At 38.0% G+C, this 26,222-nt stretch overlaps 1 protein-coding gene and 1 long non-coding RNA gene across 6 annotated transcripts in view; one reads left to right on the top strand and one right to left on the bottom strand.

Annotated features, from left to right (window-relative positions):
• lrch2 (leucine-rich repeats and calponin homology (CH) domain containing 2) overlaps positions 1-12,700 on the top strand; it is a 75,663-nt gene extending 62,963 nt beyond the window's left edge. For all 4 annotated transcript variants that reach the window (XM_051893009.1, XM_051893008.1, XM_051893010.1 and 1 more), the window contains 6 exons: positions 2,380-2,433; positions 3,874-3,937; positions 5,770-5,882; positions 7,750-7,887; positions 8,112-8,189; positions 9,086-12,700. In XM_051893009.1, coding sequence (XP_051748969.1) covers positions 2,380-2,433; positions 3,874-3,937; positions 5,770-5,882; positions 7,750-7,887; positions 8,112-8,189; positions 9,086-9,205 — 567 coding nt within the window. In that variant the 3' untranslated portion in view covers positions 9,206-12,700. The remainder of the gene's footprint in view (positions 1-2,379; positions 2,434-3,873; positions 3,938-5,769; positions 5,883-7,749; positions 7,888-8,111; positions 8,190-9,085) is intronic.
• Positions 6,831-26,113, bottom strand: LOC127512271 (uncharacterized). Of its 2 annotated transcripts, XR_007930164.1 has the most exons (4): positions 25,201-26,113; positions 24,675-24,717; positions 24,162-24,333; positions 6,831-7,928 (listed from the first exon to the last, which is right to left on the bottom strand). It is a non-coding gene; the product is annotated as an uncharacterized LOC127512271 (long non-coding RNA). The 2 variants fall into 2 exon arrangements; XR_007930163.1 differs by lacking the exon at positions 6,831-7,928 and having other exon boundaries at positions 20,084-24,333.
• Positions 26,114-26,222: the final 109 nt, after the last annotated feature.

Below are 26,222 nucleotides of genomic sequence, written 5' to 3'. Positions count from 1 at the left end.
AAAGGGGTACTTCACTGAAGGCAAAGTAGGCTTTCAATAAAACTTGGCTGCTTATACAGTAGAAAGTAGAAAGTTTTTTTTTTTTTTTTTAAATCGGTGCTACCAGAGAAAACAGAGAAAAAAAGGCTGTTGTCTTCCCTATTACCAAATAAGTAGGAAAACTTCAATGCACTTTGCATGATGCCATCCAAGGCCACTCCCACCAGTCTGCTACCAGAGCCAAATAGTGCCTTGCTTTAGTAGGAAATACTTCTTTGCAAACTTTTAGTCACAATGGTGTTGACTTGTATCAAGTGTGGGTATCTGCAGGTTGGAGTAATGGGTGTGCAAAAGGTTGGGGCGTGGAGAAAGATCTTTATTATGGGCCACGAAAGCTGTCTGTCAGGGTGTGGGTTATGGGTTAGTTTCTGTTGTAGTAATTCACCTTTCAGCATGCCTCTTTCATCACGCCTATTACTCCAACCTGCAGCTATCTTTGTCCCACTTGTATTGTTCCCAGGTGCAAGATTTCGAAAAGTAAATATTTAGCAGGAGTGATTTACTGTCAGTTTCCAGTTAAGAATCCAATTCGTTGTAGGTAGCAGCTAAAGGCTGCAAAGAATCATAAATACGGTGAGAACGCCACAAAGGAAAATCTGAACCTCTTTGTAGTCAACATTTCAACTTCAGTGACAGTGTTTTAGGCCAAATGGAGGGGAAAAAAATAAAGAAACTACAGTTCTGTCATTTCCACCCAACCCCCAAAACAAAACACTGTCGCATACAGGTTAGAAAGCTGTTGCCATTTTTAACAATGTCATGAATTCGTGACACTCAACGCTCAATCTGGCTGAGGGGTTGTATCCTGGCAAGAAAGTGATGTCAGTGCACACCCTCTATACAACATAAACATAATAAATAAATGTTGTACTTTTGTTGTTAATTTGATGTAATTACATAGTAAAGACACTTAACATAAAGTGACATTTCAGTTTCACCACACAATGAAATTCCTGTACACACCCGACACACACCTGTTCAAACACTCATCCAATCACATACATGCAATTCGTTCAGGAAACATTTCTGTGATTGCCAATTGATCTTTTTTGAATGAGGCAATTTAATCGCAACAGCTACGTGATTTGACCCAGAAGAAGGATGATACATGCTGGATTATTCAGCATCTGTCTCTGGTGTGTCAGATTTTGTTTATCTTAATTTTATGTCATTACTGAATGTATTCCGGGGACTGTTATGGGAATCATCTAGAGAATGTGCACTCCTTGTCTTTGCTCTGACAAGTGCAGATGATGCCATGCTGATAATTCTGTTTTTGTTTTGTCTACAATTATATGATGTCTTACTCTCTTCTCTAAAAAGAGTTGTATAGCCTTCCTGAATAAAGCCACTGTTTTATAAAACGGTTAAACATTCACAGCCATTTGTTTTAACATTCAAATGAAATTAATTGATTTAAAAAGAATGAGAAATGTTTGTGACTCAGAGAAAGAGGAAGTGATCGCTTGTCATGGTTGAGCTGGAATAATGAGTAGCCTTCAAAGTCAAGAAATTTGGAGTCAAGAGACAAGGAGAGAGTGAATCAATAAGTAAATCAGTTTGGATCAGACAGGATCCCAGCTATCCACATAAAAGGGAAATCAGGAAGAGAATCTATTTGTGTGTGTGACTGGCAGATACCACTTGAGACTTTTCTGGTGTCGGGTATACCGAAATCTGTTCTTAAAATGCAACTGGACTAAGAACATGAACTTAAACAAATTTTTCTGAATGAGCCATAAGGTATATTTGTAATATTATTGTGCGAATGTGTAAGAACTAATGTGCTAGTGTGTAAGAGTCTGTCTGATTGACATATAAAGCAAAAAAAATCTTTTTTTTTTTTTTTTTCCTGAAATGGATCGTGCCATAATAATAAAACTGGTGAAGGATGAATTAATTAAATTTGTTATTCAGTTTGTGGCAGTCTCCACAAATGGTTGAACAGAAAACACTAAAGAAATGGTAGAAAAGGTGTGTCAATTTTGTAATCAGAATTTATGCTGGTACAAAAGTAATAAGTATACTGTTTATTTCATATAATGCAAAAAATAAAGCAGTTTATACACTTCTGTTCATGGATATGTAGTTTTTGGTAACTTGACGCTTTTGGTCCAGATTATGTTGTTCCAGCCATTCACTTTGGAAGTGGTGGTATCAGTCAGCACGTGCACTTTTTGTTGTGTGTGCAACGTGCATCAGACAGTCAGTGAAACGTGAGCGTGGGCACTTTATCTGGGGAATTAAATCCCTTTATCTGGCTAGACTGCATTTCTGATGTTAAAGGCTGAAAAAATATATATAATCACAAATCTGATCTACTGTCTCCTTGTGTTTCAGTACAAGTGTCAAAGTGCCCGAAGAAACTCCAGCGGCAATGACAATGATTGTGAGGTGAGACTTTGTGTGTTACTGTCTGCATGTCACTCTGCTTGAGTGCTACTGTTTTACTGGGTTTCCATGGTCATGAAATTGTATAATTGTGATATTTAGGCAAGGTCAAGTCCTGGAAATGTAGTAGAAATTCACTCTATGCACCTAACGCCCCAGACACCCGAAGCCCCGTCCACATGGAGACGAATTTAGCTGTATACGCAAAAATTTTGTATCGTATATGCATTTCGTCCAGACGGATCCGGCGTTTTCAGAAGGTGAAACCGCTATTTTTTTTAAACCGGGTCCCAGAGTGGATAAATCTGGAAACAACGCCCTTTGCATTTTCACGTGTACAGCCAATCCGTATATTTTGTGAAACGATGATGTCATCACCCCACGTGTCAACCCTAGTCAGACACCGCTAACAGCACAAAACAGCAACAACAACAATAGCGGACTCTAGAAGCTTGTGTTCATGCTGCAGAAGCTACCAAGCTTTATTTCTAAGCTTTACTAAAGTTTGCATACAGCATGCAAGGTTTATTTACATGCTCCAAGTCTTATTCTTTGTTTTTAGTGTTTCTCTATTGCAGAATTACAGCACCACATACTGATCTGGCATGTATACTACATCATTTTGAGTCGTTTCAGTGGTTTCATGTGTACGCAGATATTTCTTGAGACGAAGAAAAAAAAAGATCGGATAGGGAAAGCTCTGGCTTCGTGTGGATGTAGCATGAGATTGGTGTGATCCCAAACTAATATTATCCTCAGGTGGCCCCCACAGGCCCCAACAGAGCTTAATGGACACCATCACTTGGAAAATAATAATCTCTAATGCCCCACTAACCTGCAGCACAGCAGTAACCAAAAAGGACCCCCAGTGTTCTCATTATTAAAACAACTTCACAGCCAAAAAATGGCACGCATATTTATATGTTGCATAAAAATATGTTTTCTTCAAATTGATTGGTTAAACTCTTTTCTAAGCACCTTTTCTAGACTACAAAATCATAACACAGACTACTTTTAGTATACAATTGTTCCATTGCCCTCTGTGGCTGATTGCAACATAAATAAAATAAAGTTTAAGAATTTCCATATTTCTTAAGCACTTTCATTAACAGTCTTCTAAAGAACATATTTCATTCTTCTTTAAAAATTTCCACCACAGAAATGTCTATAGTCATGCTCTTTTGTCAGAGCAGTCTGTAAAGTGTTTTGGAAATCCATTTAAAACCTTGGTTTTTGTAGCCCTGTCTCATTTTGTAGAAGTACAATATTACATTCACAAAGTTCATGAAGGAAGGAAACATCTGTGTAAAACATGTAAGACCATCTCAATCAGGAGAAACTGAATCCATTTCAGAATTCAGGATTGTTTCAGGATTGTTTGCTGTTTACGGACACAGTTTTTTTTTTTTTTTTTTCAACATGACAATGTCTGTGTTGTTACAGGAGGGAATGCGGTCTAATGATTTCACCACAACTCTCACTGTCTTTGGCCTGAAACCAAGATCAGGTAAATCTTTGGACCTATTTACACTTGTCACTTAATGAGCTTTTACTGATCAAATACCTATCCGATCTGATTCATTTACACTTGGCCACATTAATGTGTCTCCGCAAAACTCCAAAAAACCAAGTTCACGTCACCGAATGCAACAGATATGCACTGCAATTTACTTATCATCACTGTGTTGAGCTTTCAGGATGTGACGCTGAACACTGAATTTAATTTGCGGCAGTTTGCATCTGCTTGCTGAAGAATGGCCATATCTGTGGCGATGTGTGTTGCGGCAGTGCTGTCATATATGGCTACCGGAAGCCGGTATAACACGCTATCACATTATTTATTCATTTATTACCATTTTGCCAAGTCAAATTTACATATGTGGCTTCAACAACCAAATGCATTTACACTTGTCCAGTTTCATCTGGAATGCATCTCAAACCACCACCTAAAGTGGTTTGAATGATCAGATATAAATCTGTCTTGAAAGCATTTCAGAGGGAGTTTATACCTCATCTTTTCACGATCTGATAGCTATCCGATTGCATGAAGTGACTAGATGTAAATAGGCCTTTTATTACCCCCCCCCCCCCCTTTTACTTGCATTTTTCAGTGCAAGTAAGCAATGAACGTTATATATATATATATATATATATATATATATATATAAATTGATGTGCTAGACAAAAAAACAGACATTTCCCTTTTTAAAACCGCTTCTAGCAGTCACACTTGAAACACACAATCATCATAGTGTTTTTTTTCACAGATATGTTATTTTGCAGAAGCTGCACTCAAATTTCACAATCTTTTTAATTTAAAAAAAAAAAAAACTCCATTACTCTTGTTTAATTGGAATTTAGAGGTCAAGAACAGCTTTTCTTTGGAAAGATGTAATCTTGAACTGTGGTCTTAAACTGATAGTGATACCAAGGTTTGAAGAAATAAGTGGTATTTCTTTATCATTTTTTTCTCATGACTTTGCAATTCAGTGGAAAGCATAAGGAAGGCCTGTGCTTCCTGTCTTACAGAAATACAATTGACCTGCATACAATACCAAAGCCGCTTGTTTTTGCAATGTTATCAGTCTCACAAATGCTTCCCTTTTTATAATTTGAGTCAGTTATATTTAAAACATCCTGTGCTCTGAGACCCACCAATAGCTGCTGCAGAGGTAGTGCTGCTATGTGAACAATCATTAAATCACTTGTTTATCATCTGCATAATACATCATAAAGACGTCAACAAAACAAATCAAGACATGCCTCTCTATATTTTTCGTTCATGTAAATTAGCCCTCATACCGTTGCAGTGAGAAATGCGTGTACCAAGTTCTGTGAAAAATGGAGGAATCGAGAAATGTTGTTGTTGGTTAGGCCTTTTAATGGCCATGTAATTTCATCCAGTAAATCTGGTTTGAACGAAGATACCACAAACAGCTTAAAACTGTTTGAAACCTTAAAGTCTATATCTGAGGTTGTTTTTGTTTTTTTTTATTGTTCCACATCAAAGTGTGTTAATGCACATTTATTTGTTTTAACCAGGGCTGCAACCGCCAACTGATTGAAAATTGTAATTATGGAGCTATTCAACAGTAAATTTTATTACTGGTTAGAAAGATGTGCATGAACAAACTTGAAGGGCAGCCATGGTAGACTTCAAAACTTCCTCTGTTATAAGCTAATGCTAAGGAACAGAAAGGAGACACTGAATGACCAGGTTTACACAGTGTGCAGATTCAAAGATTTACCAGACTCAAATATCAGACAGGTTAGTTCATAGAAGAAAGTTTAAATGAAGAAAAACATGATGATGATGATGACTATGTGTTTACTACTCAGCCTTCTCCCGTGGAAACCGTCAAGACTTTAGCTCCACAGACCCAAGCTTTACCATGAGGAGAAAGATGGAGCACCTCAGGGAGGAGATGGAGCAGATCAGACTCCTGCGGCAGGTCAGAATTCCACCGTAACCTACTTACATATTTCACAAAGTTAAAAGTATAAGCAAAAATGATTGATTTATATCTCTATGGTAAGCCAAGTGAAGCTAATTAAACACGTAATTATGTTCTGTTTTTCAACAGAAAATATCAGTCGCTGATCAAGTTTGCCTAGAGGTTTATATTGGTCAAAATTCCCTTTAAATTTATTGTTAGCGTTTTTAAATCCCACCTATCATAACAGTGATTTATTGCTTTCTTTGGGCAGTCTTCTGTATTAGCTGGTCTATGTTTCTACTTGTCTCTGACAAGCTCTCATCAATGGTGTTAAATGTACTTGTTGAGTCATAATGTAAGAAAAAGAAAAGATCTATGGCATTAATTCTATGGTATTAAATACGACGCCTATCACCGCATTCGTATATATGTATGGTCTATTCAGTATTATCAGCAGCTTTATCGCATTGCTCAGGAGCTAATTACCCTCCTCCATCCCCAGCTCCTCCTTTGTCCAGTCAGGACTTGTCCTGATATTTCTCTTTATCAGACTCACTTCTTCAGTTATGTTGTTATATTAATTATTGTCATTAAGAAAATTAATCATTTTGGTTCTGTTCTGTTCACCCTAAGTGGGGTTATTGCTGCTCTCCCTGCTCTTATCCATGCTAGGCTTAATGTATAGGCAGGGAGTTTTTGCCCAGAACAGAACCATACCGCCAATCCAAACTATATGCTAACTGCCAGTCATCTTTGACGACAGTGATCCTGAGAGAAATGTATTATTATTTTGTTGTTATTTCACTTTTTTCAATATGACTAATCTGCTTTTTTTTTTTTTTTAATTACTTTAACATGCAGTGCCCTCCATAAGTATTGGGACAGTAAAGACAAAATTGCTCTCTTTGCTGTGGAGTCAAGAAATCTGGAAATATGATTAAAAGATAAATATGAGACAAAAGCTGTTTCAACATATAAATGTTTTACCAACTAAGAACAACAGCACTTTTAGTGTTTCATCCCTCTATCTAATGTGAGCATAAGTATTGGGACAGTTTAACTTAAAGCAAATGTACATTTTTAAAAGCTAGTATTTCGCTGCAAATTCCTTGCATACAATCACAGCAGTGAGTCTGCGACCCATGGACATGACCAGACTCTTGGTTTCATCTTATGAAATGCTTTTCCAAGCCCTTAATGCAGCCATTTTCAGTTGTTGCTTGTTTTGGGGAGTTTCTGCCTTTAGTCTCCTCTTCAGCTGGTGAAATGCATGTACAATAGGATTTAAATCTGGAGACTGACTTGGCCAATCTAAGGCCTTCCATTTCTTTCCGCTTATAAACTCCTTAATTGAGTTGGCAGTGTGTTATGGTTCAGTGTCCTGTTGCAATATCAAGCACTTTTCTATGAGTCTTGTGGCATTTGGTTGCCAATATGGTTTTGTACACTTCCGAATGCATTCTGCTGCTGCTGTCATACATTAAGTCATCAATAAAGATGAGTAAGCTTGTTCCAGAGGCAGCCATGCATGCCCATGCCATGACACTACCTCCACCATGCTTTACATGTGAGGTTGTATGCTTAGAATCATCTGCAGTTCCTTTTCTCCACACTTTTGCTTTCCCATCACTTTGATAAAGGTTCATCTTTGTCCCATCTCTCCATAAAACTCTGTTCCATAAGCATCTTGCTGTGTAGCCTCTGTAATTCTGCTGTCTCCTGTTCAGGGTTCTTTTTCACAGCTATTATGATTTGTCTGTCATCAACTGCTGTTGTTTTCCTCTGGTCATTGTTGGTTGCTGAAGTTGCCGGTGGAGACAGATATACCTGTCTCTTATTTGGAGTCAAATGAAGTAAACCAAGTGGTTGTGTGTGTTTGCAGAACCTCGAGTCTAGGTTGAAGGTTTTGTTGCCAGATGATGTGGGTGCTGCCCTGATGGATGGTGTTGTTTTATGCCATCTGGCCAATCATATTCGCCCTCGTTCTGTGGCCAGCATTCATGTACCCTCCCCTGCTGTGGTAAGTCCCACTTTCATTTAGACTTTCTTGGATCTGCTTTTCTGGAAAAAATTAATGAAATGCCTTACAGTATTTCTGTGAGTTCAAATTAGATTCTCTGCAGTTTTATTTAGCATTCAGAACAAGCACATAAATTGTTTGATGTTGTGTGGATCTGTTTAGTGCAAGATACTCTACTTTCTGAAGGTTTTATAAAGGACTTTGTCTGTGTCTGTCTCTAATAGCCAAAGCTGAGTATGGCTAAGTGTCGGCGGAATGTTGAGAATTTCTTGGATGCTTGTAAAAAGCTTGGAGTGCCACAGGTAGGATTGAGCATTTCTTCATTGTATGAATGCATGATATATCCATTTTCATCTGATATCTGCATTTTTTTTTTTTTAATCATATAATCTGAAATCAAATATTTAATTGATTCTACATGTTTTAAAATTAGAACATAATCTACTTTTTACTTAAAGGATATTGATAGATGTGAACGTTAAAGAAGTTTCATGCATAAAAAGTTTATTTATCCATCTGTCATACAGTATATATTCAAAGGTTTAAGGTCAGTAAGATTTTTAAGAAATCACTACTTTTATTCAGCAAAGACACATTAAATTGATCAAAAGTGAGAGTAAAGCTATTTATGTTGTAAACATTTCTCTTTCAAATAAATGCTGAATCTTAAAAAAAAAATACATCATGGTTTCCACAATAATATTTGTGTCAGGATTAAGCCTGTTTTGAGTTTGTTTTTTATGTTTCCCTGTCCTGTTCATGTATTAGTTTGTTTGTCTTTAGTCACATGTTCTCTTTTGTTCAGTTTCCCGGCATTCCTATGGTTACCATCAATATTAGTTCATTTGTACCAGCTGTTTCTTGTTTAGTAGTCTCGTCAACTCCTCAGTTCACTGTGTATTTATACCCTTAGTTTCAGTTTGTCCTTTGTCTAGCTTTGTTTAGGTTACACTGGGTTTGTAGTTGTTTTGTTGGTTATTTTCACGGTTATTTTCACTGAACCTTGTTCCTAGTACTCCATTAAACCTTTATTGAATATATCTTCTTCGTCGTGCATTGAATACTGCAAACCAGCCCATGACAATTTGGCAGCACAGCTGTTTTTAACATGGATAATAGCTCAATGTTTCTTGAGCTATATTATCTATCTATATTAATCTATATTTATGCTTACATTTGCTTGTGTGTTTATGAACAGGACAAGTTGTGTTTGCCACATCACATCCTGGAGGAGCGAGGTCTGGTGAAAGTTGGTGTCACTGTACAGGCTCTGCTGGATCTTCCATCATCAAAGCCCAACCAACTTTCTACCATGTAGCATCGCTGGATCATGGGACGTCTACTAGCATCCCTTTACCCTGCCTTACCTCCTCATCCTCACTCTCAGTGCTGATCTTTGACCTACTATGGGGAGGTCATGGCCCTAACTCAACTGTGGTGAACAGGCCGGCTTCCCCCTACCTCTTATAAGCCTCTATGGAGGGGTCTAGACGTTTTAAAGCTCCAATATTGTGCCCTATTGGAGGGAAATTGTACATTAAAGCCACGCATTTCATTCTGAGGGGAAATAGCTGTTTCTAGTCCACCGCTGGCTATGCCATCTGTCCCCTCTCAATGCTGGACACCTCTGTCTCCTTTCTTTTGTATCTCCTTCTCATTTCTCTCGTGTTCTCTCTCTTCTCTTGGACCGGTGAGCCCAACAATGGGCGAGGACAGGGAAAAAGTATGCAGCTTTCTGGCTGATTCTGGACCAGAGGGAAGGTGTCACTCCAGCCCTCTCCTGTATGAAGTCACTAATAGCTGTCAGTCATCTCGTTACGTTCTGTCGGTTTCCTGTCTGTCTGAGGAAATAAATGGGTCAGAAACATGTATTGATGTGCATGTAATCATAACCAGACCAGCAATGAGGACACCTGCAAAGGACCAACAAAGATGTTGCCATAAAAAAATGATCATGGCTGTCATAGCTGTTGATACTACAGTCAGGTGAGTCATTGGAAGTGTGTTAGAAAGTATTAATTTCTTTCTGCATGCCTGGACTGTTTTCTTTTAGCCATGAAGACACTGCTCACATACTCGCACAAGACACAGGCTAATTTATGTTCTTTCACGTACCTGCAAATGTTTGTTCTTATTCATGACTGGTTTCCCCACACGTTTTATTTATTGTTTCAGTTCTCGTGAACAGTATGAGTCAGGAATTTACAACAGAATTCCTGAACGTTCTGCACGCGGCAGTGTAATTGCGTTGTGCGCTCATTGTTTGTTGTGCAGGTATGAATACTTTCAGCAATAAAAATAGGCCAATTAAAAATATCGCAACACCTAATTATAGAGTAGTAACAGTTACATTAATAATTGATATACACTTGATTGTATGGATTTAAATTTACATTCAACTAAAGGCTTGTTTTAAAAAGAAAATGTCTCATGGATGGATAAACAAATGCTTGGAGAATTTAATCAAGTTGTAAAGGATCTAATGTGCAGCAGTTCATTCACAGTTCATCTGTAAACTGAAGACTTTTTAGAAATTTTAGTATGTACAAAGAATTTTAATTTGTTTTATTAAGGAATTTATTTATTTACCTTTTATGTACTTTTGTGTGTTTTATTTATTTCTTTGAGGTCTGTTTACTTCTTTATCAACCTTTGAAAAACATTAACTGTATTGCCCAAAAATCAGCAATACCATTCAAAAAGTCTTGAGTGTAATATATATGTTTCCAAACAAGGAAATCTGAGAAGCCATCTTGACAGGTTTTAGCTCTCGAAGTTGCAATTTCTGCGGAACACTGCGTTTACATGCACACCAGAAAGCTGTTTATTGTGAGAAAGCTAATTAGGATCAGAACGTTCACATTTACATGCCAAGTTTTATCCCATTATTTGCGCATCAGTAGCTTTTTCCACACTTTTATATTACTTTAATTGTACATTGCTTTCCCATGTGCACTAATCAAAAAAACTGTAAGAACGCTGCTTATGCATTTACATGACTGCATAAGCCACATTCTCATATGGAAGTAAGAAAACGGCTGCTAATACAGTGCATGTAAACACCAACTTTCGTGTCTTGACACGATTTCTCAGATTAAACAGCTTTATAGTGTGCATGTATGTACTGTCACTTTTTTAAGCTTTTTCTGCTCACTACCTGATCATTATCTGTATCAATAGCTTTAACACTGACAGATTAAAGTCGGCATGAAACATTAGTCTTTCTTTCCTATTGTGACATTTCTGATTGAAACCGATTCTCAAACAAGAAAAAATGTAGGGCGAGACTTGATTTTGTCCGTCGGGAATTCATTGGACGGTTGTGTTTTGCTATTGCTGTGATCTCATGTGAGTGACGGGTTGTCCCGCCCTCAAACCAATGAACACGTCATCAGAGAAGAGATGTTGCTGCAAGAGGAAGGGGAAGTGCACATGAATTCTACAATTATAATGATGCGCACAGATAAATCATTTCTAATACTGCAGTATGCTATTAAAAAAGAATTGTCATTTGATTACATGGTAACTTCAATTTTAGGCGTCTACCTGTATCGAAGGTCTAAACACAGTTTGCAGTCTTTTACTATTCATAACTATTTACCATATATTCTTGTGAAAAATACAGATATTTTTTGCCTCTCATTGATGTTGTGCCTGAATAAGACATCTTGCACAAGCACATCTTGAAAGTTAGCCTACTTGTTGATGTTTTGAAGAGACTGATGAGTAAACATTGATTTATGCCTTTCAAAAACTCGCCTCCCCATCTGGCAGTAGGAGCAGCTGTTGACAACTTTTCTGTGGAAAGAAGTTTTTGGAAATAAATTTCCAATGATTAGTAATGTTTGCTCCTCCTACCATAGTTCATTTATCATAGCAGCTTGCTTCTGGTTCAGGTCCAAAGCTTGGTGATAGATTGATGACAGCAGTTCCTCAGGCTAATTGCCTCCTTGACACAATCTCAGCCAAGAATCTAAAATGTTTTCTACAGTTCTTCTTAACAAAATATGTTTATATTAGTTTTTATTTTAGTTTTACTCTGTCACTCCCATTAAATAAGATCTGTGTGAATTTCATGTTAAATGTACCATAATAGATCAGTTTAAAATCTAAGTTGGTGGTTTCTACCTGTTTAGCATCTACATTTATGACAAGATTTTCCAATTAGCCATCTGTCACTCATACATGCCCATGTGTCACTTGCAAGATTCCAGAAACCTGGTTTCCTGGTATAAGGTATAAATTGCATACTGCATGCTACTTTTTTAATAATATGCTATAGTACTCAGTATGCAACAGTAATGACCGAACTGTAGCAGAGATAATCTTTGCCATAAGACCTTAAATTGACTAATTTAAAATATGACAGACTTATTTCTTTGTGGGAAACAAGTAGACAGCTCATACTGAGTATGCACATTTACACTGTTGATTGTGAGTATGACAGTATGCTGTTTTGATGAAAGCCATTCTCATGCTATTTTTGTCCCCTTTCCCAATCAAACCCCATCTTAGCAAAGCTTTGAAATGATCTCACTTGTCAGCTCTGATTCTCATTCATGTTGATGAGAAAATGTTCAGTTTGTAAAAAGAAGTCTTGATTCAAAAGTAATAGACAGGAGATGCCTCCTATGCAGTGCGTACTGTATGTATAGATGTTTTTGTATGACACAACTGGATTGCATGTCTGGATCATACCATTGTTCTTGTTCATAATCTCTGTTTCAACACATTAGGGTGTTTCTTAAAAAGGAAAACAACCGAAACATTTCAAGGGTCAAAATACTGGAATAAAATGACCTTTTACAATGTTTCATTGTGTCTTTGTCCTTTGCTTTGTGCTTCTCCTTCACTGCAGGAATGGTTCTTCATAACCCTTACAAAAAAAAAAAAAAAAGTGTACTTCAAGTTCATTTTATTAAGTATACTTAAATATACTTGAAATTCACTTAAGTATATTTTATGTTGTAAGTATACTAATATCAATATACTAGAAATATACTTGTAAGTGTACTGTTTCTGTATTAAAGATTATTTCTTTTATTTTTATATTTTTTTGCAAGCCTGCAACCTTTAGCCAAAAAAACGTAATGGCTAATGCTAACGCTCCTTGCTTATCTTTGCTCTACCTGCTTCAATGGACGAATAAAGTGGTCATATGGAATTGTATTACTGGACTCTGTGTTCTAATAGACACCCGCTGCCAGACACAAGCCAGACATTTCCTAAAATCTAACCTCCCTTACATGGTCTTTCGAGCCGGAGTTCACTGATTAGAAGCAGGTTATGTCCAGTCAGTCTTTGCCATCTCTTTCCCATAATGACCGACCACGTAACCAGATTCAACTCCCAGCCCATTTTGATGACTTTGTGATACAACATCCTGTTTTATCACATTCACCATTGGCTAGTGGAGAGTTTTCTCCTGAGAATTTTGTGGTGCACAGTATCATCCACGGAAAGAGGAAGCCACAAATGAGGATCCATTTCTTGAAGAAATTACTCATCCTCCTCCTGTACCCCCAGTAGTCACAGAACCTGACTGTCAAACTGAACTCCTTCAGCAGTTGATTACAGAAGTCAAGATGCAAGGTAGATTAATCCAACAGTGCATGAATGCAGGTGGCTCTCTACATGCTTCAAGGTCCCGCCCCTATGAACATTCTACCCCTAGACCTTCAGAGCCTGTTTTTGTTCCACCACCTAATAGAGTTTTTCAACAACTCTCACCTCAGGTTCAAGCTCCTTTCCAGCTTCAGTCTCCACCTCCTGTAAATCATAAGTCTTCTGCTCAGATCCTATCTTCAACCTTATCTGCTGGTCATAATTTGCCACAAGCCATATTTCAAGCCTCTCGTGTTCCTGCATTGTCAGCTCCTGTTCTTCAAATTCGTCTAAGCCTTTGTTTATACCAGATGCAGTCCCTTACCAGCCTGCTGTGTCAGTACATTTGCCCAGCAGTATTTAACCTGCTACTGTGACAGCGTTTCCACTCATCACTTATGCACTTGCGTTAAATGTTCCCTCTCAGACCTCTTATGCACCTGTTTTTCAGTTTTATCAACATCAAGTATTTCCTGCTGCAGCCCATTCCTTCGCAACTTTAGCATAAGTCCCTTATAGACATCATCTTGAGAGATTCATCTTCTATGAATCTCTCAAGATGATGTCCATCTTTTCCTTACCTTGAAAAAGAGAATGAAACCCAGTATATGATGTTGAAAATGGCCTTGTCTAATTTGCTGGATCAACGTGAGACTGAACAGTACAAGTATAATGTTTTGATAGACCATTTGAAAGTGGACTAAGTTAAGAGACTTGTGTTGGCTTATGTCCACACACCTCAACCTCATACTCGAGCCATCAGAGCTCTTGATGAATGTTATGGTCAGCCAAGACAGCTTGCACTGAAAGAACTTCGAGCTATTCTTGATATGCCAGCTCTTTGTCCTGGAGATGGTCAAGCATTAGATCAGTTTTCCCTGAGTGTTCAAGCACTTGTAGGACTACTCCAATCCATGGGCCGTGATTGTCTTTTTAAGCTCACTTGTGGATCTCGTGTAGAGAGACGTTTAGAGAAACAACCCAGTGAGCAGTTCTGTGAATTCAAGATGTCCATGAAAAGATCCAACCAAGGTCCATTCTCTTACATTCTTCTAGATTTCTCCAAATGGCTACAAGTTGAGTCTTGATGCCAGCCAAAGGGAATTTGTCTGCCTCCAGCTGATAGACAAAAGGATGCTAAGGATTCTCAGAAAGGAAATTTTCTTAAAGCTGGAGTAAAGTCTTCTACAGTGAGTAGTATTACCCTTCAACTAACTTCAGAGTGCCTTCCTGTTTGTGCTTACTGCAGTACCACTGAGCATCATATCAGTAAATGTGATGATTTCCTAAAGCTCACTAAAGATCAACGAGTCAATTGGATTCAGCAGAAAAAATTATGTTGGCGGTGTGGCCTTGATCATATGACAGCAGACTGCAACCTGAGAAACCTTGTAACCTTTGCAATGGGGAAACACAGATTCTTTGCCATGTTAATCAAAGGCACATTCAAAACCTGTACCTTGATCATCCTAGTGACTATAACAGAGTGCTGTTAAAGGTAGTAGCAGTAGCACTGACAAATGGGGACAAAACTTTGGATGCTTATGCCATATTAGATAATGGATCTGAAAAGACAATCATCTTATAACCAGCTGCTCAACAACTATGCTTGGAGGGTAAAGCATTTAACATTGCGAACTGTGTGTCAGGATGTTAAGACCCTTGAGAGTGCAGCAGTAAGTTGCACCATAAGTTCTGTATGCAGTCCAGAGAAATCCTTTATTATATGTCAAGATTTCACTGCTCAACATCTTGCTTTATCTGAACACTCTAACCCAGTGACAAATCTTCAGCACCATTACCCTCACTTGCGGAGACTGCACCTCCAGCAGCTTGATAAAGTGACTCCTTTGCTTCTAATTGGTGCAGATTACACTAATAATGCCCATCCAACCTATAAAGTTGGGCCCTCCTGGTACTCCTGCAGCCATCAGAACTCAACTTGTTTGGACACTTCAGGGCCTGTCAGAGATTTCCGAAACATGTTCTAATTACCTCTTTCAGCTCTCTGCCAGATGACTTCTCTAAAGATGTAGAGAAGCAGTGGCAACTTGATGCTGTATCACCAAGGAGTGATAAAGTTGTCCGTTCCAAGCAAGATCAACAGGCAGTTCAACTTCTAGAAAGTCAGACAACCCGAGTTACAACAAATGGAATTGATAGGTATGCTACACCTCTCATTCATTCAAGCATTTGGGCATCCCTGAAAGTCCCAATAAAGGAAGCTATGTCTAGGCTTCAAAGCTGTGAGATGTGCCTCCTGAAAGAACCACAGCTGGCTCAGACATACAAAGACTGAAATTTTCGAAAGCTTACTATATTAAACAACTCCCTTCTCCTGAGACCTCAAGTATTCTCCTCTAAAAAAATCTGTCCTAAATCAGAAAAGGCTAGTGCTGCTATGCAACCCAGTTCTTCCCTCTCATCTGAGAAATCCAGCACTAAACCTGTGAAGCTATGTTTTAAATCTAGTCCATTTTCCACCTTTCAAGAACTGTTGATGACTACTGCAGCATCCATTCACGGGGCGGCTGACAACAATGCTGTTCCTTCTGCTGAGACCAACTGTAAGGCTGAAATAACTGCCTTGAACCAAGCACAGAGTGAGGCATCCAGGGATGATATGTATGTCAAGAGAACAAAAGACCTCTCCTATTAAGCCATTTGCTTTCACTGGCTAATCTCCCCCTGCATGCTTGCGTATAGGCTGGATAAAATGGAGCAATGAAAACCCTAACCTCTCCCTTGACTCTGTTATGATCCTTGATCACCAGCATCCTCAATCACTAGCATCCTCATTCTCTTTGGCCTATAGGCAAGGTCACGGTAATTCATACTAGTAAGGATCGCTGAGGACAACAGGTACATCAGACCTGTAGCAAGTCTTGTCCCTATTCCTGTCTATGTTGATTCCCTTTAAGACACTTTAAGGCCCGGTTTCACAGACGGGGCTTAGATTAAGCCAGGATTAGGCCTTAGTTCAATTAGGGCATTTAAGTATCTTTTATAAATGTGCCTTAGAAAAAAAAAAAAAAAACATTACTGGTGTTCATCTTGAGACAAAACAATGGCACTGACATATTTTAAGATATGTCAGTGCAAGTTGCTTTTCGTTGAAACCGTTCAAACATGCATTTTAGTCTTGACTAGGCTCAAGCCTTGTCTGTGAAACCAGGGGTAAATGTTGCAAACAGTTGTATTAAAGATTATTATTTTTTATTTTTTGATTATAATCCTTTCTCCAGTTTGCCTTACTAACATGCTGTAACTTCACCTAGTCTTGGGCTGCGTTCCAATTCGCTTTTAGACACACATTCGTGAACTTCCCTAAGCACCTCCCCTCGGGGGAATCCCCACCGCCATTTTGAAGTGCGCTCCACTTTGTGAAGTGGACGAGTGTAGTTTATATGGACAGATCCTCAACCCCTTGATTTTGACCGAGGGAGCCAGTCTACTTCATATGTACACTTCAGGCAGCTCCATATACCACAATGCAACACGATTGTGACGTCACCACACAATACATTTAATTTACCCCCACCACAAACAACTGTATGATATAGGCCTATATATTTTTTATAAATATTTAAAACAACCCAAACACACACAGACATCTTGGCTGCGTTCCACTCCAGTTTTAGACACGCACTCACAAACTTCCCTAAGCACTTCCCCTCTGGGGAATCCCTGCCACCATTTTGAAGTGCGTTCCCCTTCGTGAAGTGAACGAGGGAAGTTTATATGGACAGACCCTCGCTCCCTCGATTTTGACTGAGGGAGCGAGTCTACTTCATATGTACACTTCAGGCAGCTCCATAACCCACACTGCAACACGATTGTGACGTCACCGCATATCACGTTTAATTTACCCTACCACAAACAACTCTATGATATATTAATTTTTTTTTTTTAAATATTTAAAACACACTTATATACATATAGAATGCTGCATTAAACAATTTTGTAAGGGGAAAAAACAAATAATAAATCAGCTCCATTGCGGATTCCAAGAGATCAAGGGCTTAGGACGTTCCAATTCAGCCCATTGCAAAGGTTCCGCCAGTAGTGGGCACTCTTGCAATGTAAGCAATGACGTACATCCGAGTCAACAAGACTGAGGGAAGTTAGCGAGGGAAGGGCATTTAAAAAACGAACTGGAACGCAGCCATAGAATGCTGGCCACCAAAATGCCGTTATCATGTAAATGAACGATTAAAAACACATAAAACGTTTTCCGTTTTTAGCTGAAAACGGTGTCGTGTAAACAGTCCCTCAATTCCTCCCCAATTAGCTGCTCATTGACTTGTATTCGTCCTCTGTTAATTAGCCAATCACTGCAGCCCTATACGAACGTGTCCTGATTTGTAAATGCATGCAAAGATGCACAATAGACTGAGAGACTTTGGAGCTGCCTGATGTTTGTAAGAGTGTGTGCGTATTCATGAGCAATGTAAGTTTGTTTTCTTTGTTTGTTTGTTTTGTTTTTGTTTTTTTATATTGTGTATCTTTAACTGTGTAATCTTAGTGTGGTTTATTCGGATTTAATCGTATTTAAGTATCTTTATCGTATTTCTGTTTTTGTTTAGAAACCACACACACACCCTCCCATAGGGATGGAGAAATGAAGCCTCTTGTTTGTTTCAGGAAAAGATTCGAAGCACCAGGAGCGTCGAAAACAGTGCCATCTTGTGGCAAGTCAAATTTACATCAGCCATAAACCCGAGAGCGCAGCTCCGTTGATTTATCCATTAAGCACAAACAAAAGTTTGACAACGCTAAATGTTCAGTTTTCTAATAATATAATTCACATATTAAAGTGTGGCAATAAATTAAATGTAACAATTATAATGATACTAATTATTGTAATACCAACACCTTTGTTTGATGCAAGTAAATGGTGCTCTAATTATTTTATGGTTTTATACTGTTTATATGGCAGAATATGATCATGTAATATAGGCTTACACATATAAAATGAATCTTAGGACATGGACTTGAACTTCCATAAACCCGTAGAGTACTGGGATGCGTTCAGCCCCGACAAAACGTTTTTTAAACGGAAACGGTGGTGCGTTGAACACTATGGTTTAACACCCTGTTCTGATGACGCAAGCGTTGCAACTATGGCAGCTGAGAAGGCCATTCTTTGTGTTCTTTTTGAAGAATTTTCGGAGCCTGATGAAATCGGTATAAATACGTGTTTAATACTGCAAAATACGCTCGATGTTACAGTCACTGCCCTTGCCGTCCAGAACATCCCAATCGAGTGAAGGGATTTGTGGAAACTTCTAATTATTGTGATCCAACATTGCCTCGCATTTCAGGATGAAAAGACAAACATTTCAGGTGAAGGATAATCCACCTCTTACCTCCGAGACTGTGTTATGATCTATATGACTTTATTAATTTTATTGTGAGTATTAGGCTTATCATTATTGCTGATCACTGTTGTTGTGCTATGATATTGTAATATTTACCATTATATAATCAGAGGAGTATAGAAAGTTTGTTAAAGTGTCACTTCACAATACAATAGCAAAATATATGAATATGTATAGTATTTTTATGTTATATTCATACCCATTGTGCGAGCTGTCTCTTTAATACCGCGTGGTTTATATACATGTTGTTGCTGATTGGGCTGACATTTCTGACACACCCACCAAACAAGAGAAAATGTATCTCAAATCCGTTGCACACCGTTTCCAGGAAACATGTCGTTCAACCATAGCAAAGCGCTGCGCACCGGTTTGAGCTTGAACGTGCCCCAAGTCTGGGCTCAAACATTCCAACACAAAAGTGAAGCATTCACGTGACTTGAAAGAAAGTGAGGCTTCGTTTTTGTTGATCACGTGTTTCTCTGAAAACAATACGCGGGGTGTATATTTTATATACATAATATACATTTATTAAGTATATAAAACGCGTCAAAACTCCGGGAAACAACAAGTATATCGCTGAGAAAAAAAAAAAGTAGCTGAGAACACTGCATAGCCCATACGCCCAGGGGCACGTTCAAGCTCAAACCGGTGCGCAACGTTTTGCTACGGTTTCCGGGTTGAACGACATGTTTCCTGGAAACGGTGTGCAACAGGTTTGAGATACGTTTTCTCTTGTTCGGTGTGTGTGTCTAAAATGTCAGCCCAATCAACAGATACATGTATAAACCACGCGGTATTAAAGAGACAGCTCGCACGATGGGTATTAATAACATAAAATTACTATAGGCCTACATAATTATATATTTTGCTAGTATTGTGGAGTGGCACTTTCATAAACTTTAATAAACTTTCTATACTCTTTTGATTATATGATGGTAAATATTACAATATCATAGCACAGCAATAGGGATCATGAATTATGATAAGCCTAATACTCGATAATAATAATCATATAGATCATTACATAGTCTCGGAGGTAAGAGGTGGATTATCCTTCATCTGAAATGTTTGTCTTTTCATCCTGAAATGCAAGGCAAATGTTGGATCACAATAATTAGGAACCACAGTTTCCACAAATCCCTTCACTCGATTGGGATGTTCTCTTTTATTCTAGACGGCAAGGACAGTGACTGTAACATTGAGCGTATTTTACTGCGGTCAAGCCAGCTGCCACCGCGAAATGTACGGTCATTCTAATCTGTACTGTCCATCTGAGGTGAATTTGGTTTGTGGAAACTAGAACTTTTCTTTTTATGATTTTCTGAATGTATAGACAAAACAGCATATAATTGAAGTTTGGGGGGCTTTTATTTTGGAATACAACATCAGAATGTCCTGAAACGATGTAGTTGACACCGTGAGCAGGTGTACTGTCCATCTGAGGTTAAACTGGTCTGTGAAAACTAGAACTTTTCTTTTTATGATTTTCTGAATGTATAGATAAAACAGTGTATATTTGAAGTTTGGGGGCCTTTTATTTTGGAATACAACATCAGAATGTTCTGAAACTGTGTAGTTGACACCTTGAGAAGGTGTACTCTCTATCTGAGGTGAATTTGTTTTGTGGAAACCAGGACTTTTCTTTTTATGATTTTCTGAATGTACAGTCAAAACAGCTGAAACACGAGATTTGGGGGGCTTTTATTTTGGAATATAACATCAGAATGTCTTGAAACGATGTAGTTGACACCGTGAGAAGGTGTACTCTCCATCTGAGGTGAATTTGGTTTGTGGAAGCTAGAACTTTTCTTTTTATGATTTTCTGAATGTGTAGACAAAACAGCCGAAACATGAGTTTTTGGGGGCTCTTATTTTGGAACACAACATCAGAATGTCCTGAAACGATGTAGTTGACACCGTGAGAAGGTGTACTCTCCATCTGAGGTGAAATTGGTCTGTGAAAACTAGGACTTTTCTTTTTATGATTTTTTTGAATGTATAGACAAAACAGTGCATAGATATGAAGTTTGAGGGGCTTTTATTTTGGAATACAACATCAGAATGTCCTGAAACAGTGTAGTTGACACCGTAAGAAGGTGTACTGTCCATCTGAGGTGAATTTGGTCTGTGGAAACTAGGACTTTTCTTAGTTTTGGTATGTATGGACAAAACATTGTATACATGAGTGTTGGAGGGCTTTTATTTTGGAATTTAGCAGCAGACAGTGTCAAACTGTGAGGTGTACTATCATTTTCAGGTGACTTTGGCCTGTTAAATTTTTATTTATTTAGGCCTTTTTTTCCATTTACTCGGAGACTTTTGTTTTGGAATTCAGCATATCATACAGTGACAGCGTCCGAGGTGTACTATCATTTTCAGGTGAAATTGGGCTGTGAAATATATATATTTTTCATTTATATTTATTTATTTAGGCCTGTTTTTATTATTATTATTCAGGCAGACATTTATTTTGGATTTCAGCATATCATACAGTGACAGGCTGTGAGGTGTACTATCATTTTCAGGTGAAATTGGGCTGTAAAATATGTATTTATTTAGTTATTTTCATTTATTCAGACAGACTGACTGAATAAATGAATGTGAAATCGCTTTGACAGAAGATTACTTGTTTTAAGATCAGTTCTCTGAATAGCCAGTGTATGCGCGAACCGCAAAATATAGTGGCGGCCTAGAGTGACCGTGCATTTCGCGGTGGCGGCTGGCTTGACCGCACGTATTTACACCGATTTCATCAGACTCCGAAAATTCTTCAAAAAGAACACAAAGAATTTCTCAGCTGCCATAGCTGCAACTCTTGCGTCATCAGAACAGGGTGTTCAACGCACCACCGTTTCCGTTTAAAAAACGTTTTGCAACGTTTTGTCGGGGCTGAACGCAGCCCAGGACATTTGACTGCACACGGAAATACATAAGCCGCAGCGTTTGACAAACTAGGCGTCGCCTAGCCACCTACAGATCCCAGCATAAACGGTGATACATTATAATATTTGTTATTAAAGTATCAACAACATTCAGAAACATTAAAGCAAGCAAATGCAGTGCTGCGTGCATGATTGGCATGGCAGAATGCGCGCAACGAGCGTTCCTTTATAATCACTAAAAAGATGAGTAAAAAAAAGATGAAGAAGTTCGTCGCGATCTCATAACGCTTCAATAACTGCACAATGATTCTTTAATAATAATGTCTACACTTTTTAATCAGGATTTGCCAGCATGCAAAGCATTCAGCGCTGAACAAAAACTCCGGCGTTTTGAGCGGTGAGTGGATCCTAACATCTCACTGCGTTCCAGAAATCAACACATTTGTCTGTGATCAACGCTGCAAAACACGTTATTGGAAATTCTGCCTATGCTTGAGCCTGTAAAGCGTTTTTATTAGATCTTAGTTGTTCTTAAAAAAAAAACACAACAACAACATTTTTATAGCCCATTTAAAGTGTTTATTACAAACAAATTATTAAATGATAAAAATGAATAAACGTAACTGAGCAAAAATTTGCGTTGCATTAACTGTCCTGTGAAAAATTTACTGTCCCACTTCCCACGCCTATGAGCTTCAGTGTCATATGTAACATCACTACCCTCCCATATTCACATGATGTCCTCTCTGCTTATCTTTGCTCTACCTGCTTCAGTGGGCGATTAAAGTGGTCATATGATATTGTGTTACTGGACTCTTATAGACGCCGCTGCTGCAGACATTTCCTAAAATCTAACCTCCCTTACAGTTTCAATACTGCTTGGACTAAATTGGCCCACTTTTTAGTGGGTAACAGTATACTTTTAAGTGTAACAGTAGTAAACTTTGAGTACACAACTAGTTTACAACTAAGTTGTTTTTTTGTTTTTTTTTGTACTGCAACTGTGCTACAAGTGAACTTATAGGTTTACTGTTAAATGTGCAACAAGTATTTGACAAGTTATTTTATGAAAGTACACTTTGAAGTATACTCTCAACTACTAGTAGTTTTATACTGCAAGTATACCTGTAAGTTTTCTTTAAGTGACCATTATAGTTTACTATTTATATATTATTTTTGCACTTTAAAGGTGCGGTAAGTAGATTTTTAACAACGCTGATATTTGAAATCAACCCAAAAAAACCCACCCCTCTCTTCATTGCTTCGCCTCCAAAACTCACACTCCAATCCCAACCTCCTGCTCCGAGTCAGTCCCGAACCCCGGCCCGATCGCCGCTGGCACGCGAGGCAAATGCACGATCAATGACACTAAACACCACATTCTCTAACGGTTGTCAGTGTGCAGTTGTTTAACTGCAAAACTCTCACTATCTGACCACTGTTACACACACAGTGAGAGTGGATGTCTGTTTATCACAGCTGACACGCGCAACAAAATGCTTCACGAAAAATAAAGCGCAGTTGATGAACGAACAACAAGGAAGCACAAAGAATGAACGCACAGTACACAAGAGTAAATACAAAGCGTTCGTTGTTAGTCGCCAACAGCACAGCAGCTCCAGACAATCTAAACCCAGTGTTACTCACATAAGAAGGAATCAAAGCAGCCTCCAAGTCTGTTTTCAGGCCTTCCCACTTAGCTCTCTCCAGCGCTGGAAAGCTTTTCTAATATAAACGCGGTCCTAAAGCGCTTGCCCAGAAATAAACCTTCATTCCAGTGATATTCTTTTGAGCTTTTTTTGTGTTGTGTCCCATCTCTCGTTCTGCAGTTTTTTTTCTTATTATTTTCAAATCTCCCTCTTGCTCGTTCTGTCTCCTAGACAGATTGGTTAGACGTTTGTTGTTGGTGTTGGCCCAACTAACTTCCAAACAGTGTATTTGAAATTCTACTGAGTCCACCTTTCAGTATACTACTATGTTCCTATTTAGGTATTAATTTTTTATACTTGAAATTAATTGTACTTTAACTCTTTCCATTTAAAAACAATATACTTGCTTCATGCATCCTTTTTTATCAACAGTAAGTTTAAATTTTTTAAAAAGCAACATTTTAAAGAAAAGGCTTAGAAAATCGCATTTTTGTCAAAGACTATGTCAACTATCCCTTTAACTCTTCCTGGGTCAACATTTCATTCAATAACATTAGGCAGTTTTAAACTAATATGCTGTTTAATGTTTGATGATCGTGTTATTTTACATTTGCTTAAGCAATATTCTATCACTTGTTTCTGCTTCTTCATCATCCTTGTTTTGATCCGGAGATTCTGTACTATTTCAGAAGATGCGTAATAGCACCACCTACCGCATAACAGTGAAAACATGGATAGCCGGAAAATATGTACCCTACCAGTGGACTAGTCACAGCCTCGGACGTCACACCCACGTACTGTTGGCTGAACGTCTGATGCATATGGCACGCTTAACTGGAAACACTTCAGGATTTTCAAAGTCGTCATCTGATTGGTTGAATTCTACAGGCTGTCTGGGAGAAGTGTGTGTTGCATTCTTTTACAGTCTGCCTGGAAAGATAAAGCCATTGTGTTTACAATTGTGACAGTGAACGCTTATAAGCTAAACACTGGATTTTCAAAAGTATGTGAATTATGCAAAGTTTGAAGCATAGACTCATTAAAACAGGGGTGGGGGAACGTTGATCCTGGAGGGCCATTGTCATGCAGAGTTTAGCTCCAACCCTAATTAAACACACATAAGCTAATCAAGGTCTTCAGGATTACTAAAGTTACAGGCAGGTGAGTTTTTTTTTTTTTTTAGGGTTGGAGCAAAACTCTGCAGGACAATGGCCCTCAAGGATCAACGTTCCCCACCCCTGCTTTACAATATGTCCAAGAGTTTTACACACCAGCCTGTTATTGTAGGGACATCGACGTTACATTTTCACACCCCTAAACATGACCCGGAACAAAATGAATTGTGACTGGTTACTTTACATGTCAGTCAGATGGCCTTTGGAAAGAGAAAATACAACTACAAACCAAGTATACTTAGAATTCTTAATCATACGTATATCTTGATCAAAATATTGAGTCAAATATACTTAGACTTTTCTGGCAGTATAAGTCAAGTAGACTTAAAATTGCACTTAAGTATATTTATGAGAGATACATATTTCTGAGAAGTACATAAAAAGTAGAGTGAAAGTGTACTTTCTTATTTTTAGTTTAAAAGAAGTATACTAATCGCACACTTGAATAAACTTTTTTCATAAGGGAATGGGTGAAAATACAGACACTCTCTAAGTGACAAATTAAAATAAGCATTGTTTAAAAACATCAAGCAATGATGTACAATAATATTTGACCATTCATCTGTCTGTGTCTGCTAAATGATTCAAGAACTATGAATCCATTTCCAAGTAAAGCCTTTACCTCTCTTCCTGAGAATCAATCCCAAAGAAGGCAGGGGGTCAGGAAGGAAGCGCTGTGCTTCTCTCGAGTTACACTCATGAACAAAGATTAGCAAACACTCTTATTATTCACAGCTCTCATATTTAGGAAAGTTCAGGTCAAACCAGAGTGTATCAGAATAATTTGAGTCAATTAAAACAGCCACAGATGACAGTTTTTATCAATGAACAAAATAGAGAAAAAAAACAAAACACTATTGTACAATACAATTTGTAATTATGAGAAATGATGAGGCCTATTTATGAAATTTGAACCCATTTATTTAAGCATTCACAATTTAACAATCATGCGAAATAATTTTACCACAAATATTTGTTACTGCAAGCTAATTTTCGTTGAATTTATGCCATATTATGGATACTAATTGTGTACTGTTACAACCACTATATATTATTTTATATTAAAGGGATAGTTCATGCAAAAATGAAAATTGTCATCACTTACTCACCCTTAAGTTGTTCCAAACCTGTATGAATTTCTTTCTTCTGCTGAACACAAAAGAAGATTATGAAGAATATGGGTATAACCTAAATACTATGGAAGTCCCAGAGGATACATTTATCACTTACATTTAGGAAAATAAATGTCTGTACTTCTGAGAGCTAAAACGGCTCAGTGCTCATATTCAACATGAACATTGCTCTACAAACAGATTTTTTTTTTCTTGCTGCCTTGTAGTGGCCATATTTATGCACATAAGGGGTGAATAAACAGAGTAAATCTAAGTAGCTAAACACTCTAACTACAATGATTTACAGAGCAACACACACACACACACACACACACCGACCAACAGAACGCTCGAGCACAAATGATCTGTGCAAAACGGAGCTGCAGCAACAATAATCCTTTGTTACAAATCGTTCACTTCAAACGATAAGTTAAACATAACAGTTCATACCAAATGACAAAACCACAAGTATTTAATTAAAACTTTCAACGATATCAAAAAAAAAAAAAAAAAAAAAAAAATTGTCACGTGT

The sequence above is a fragment of the Ctenopharyngodon idella genome, chromosome 5 (genome assembly GCF_019924925.1).
Source record: "Ctenopharyngodon idella isolate HZGC_01 chromosome 5, HZGC01, whole genome shotgun sequence".
Classification (NCBI taxonomy): Eukaryota; Metazoa; Chordata; class Actinopteri; order Cypriniformes; family Xenocyprididae; genus Ctenopharyngodon; species Ctenopharyngodon idella.
This window is presented reverse-complemented; position numbering and strand designations above follow the sequence as displayed.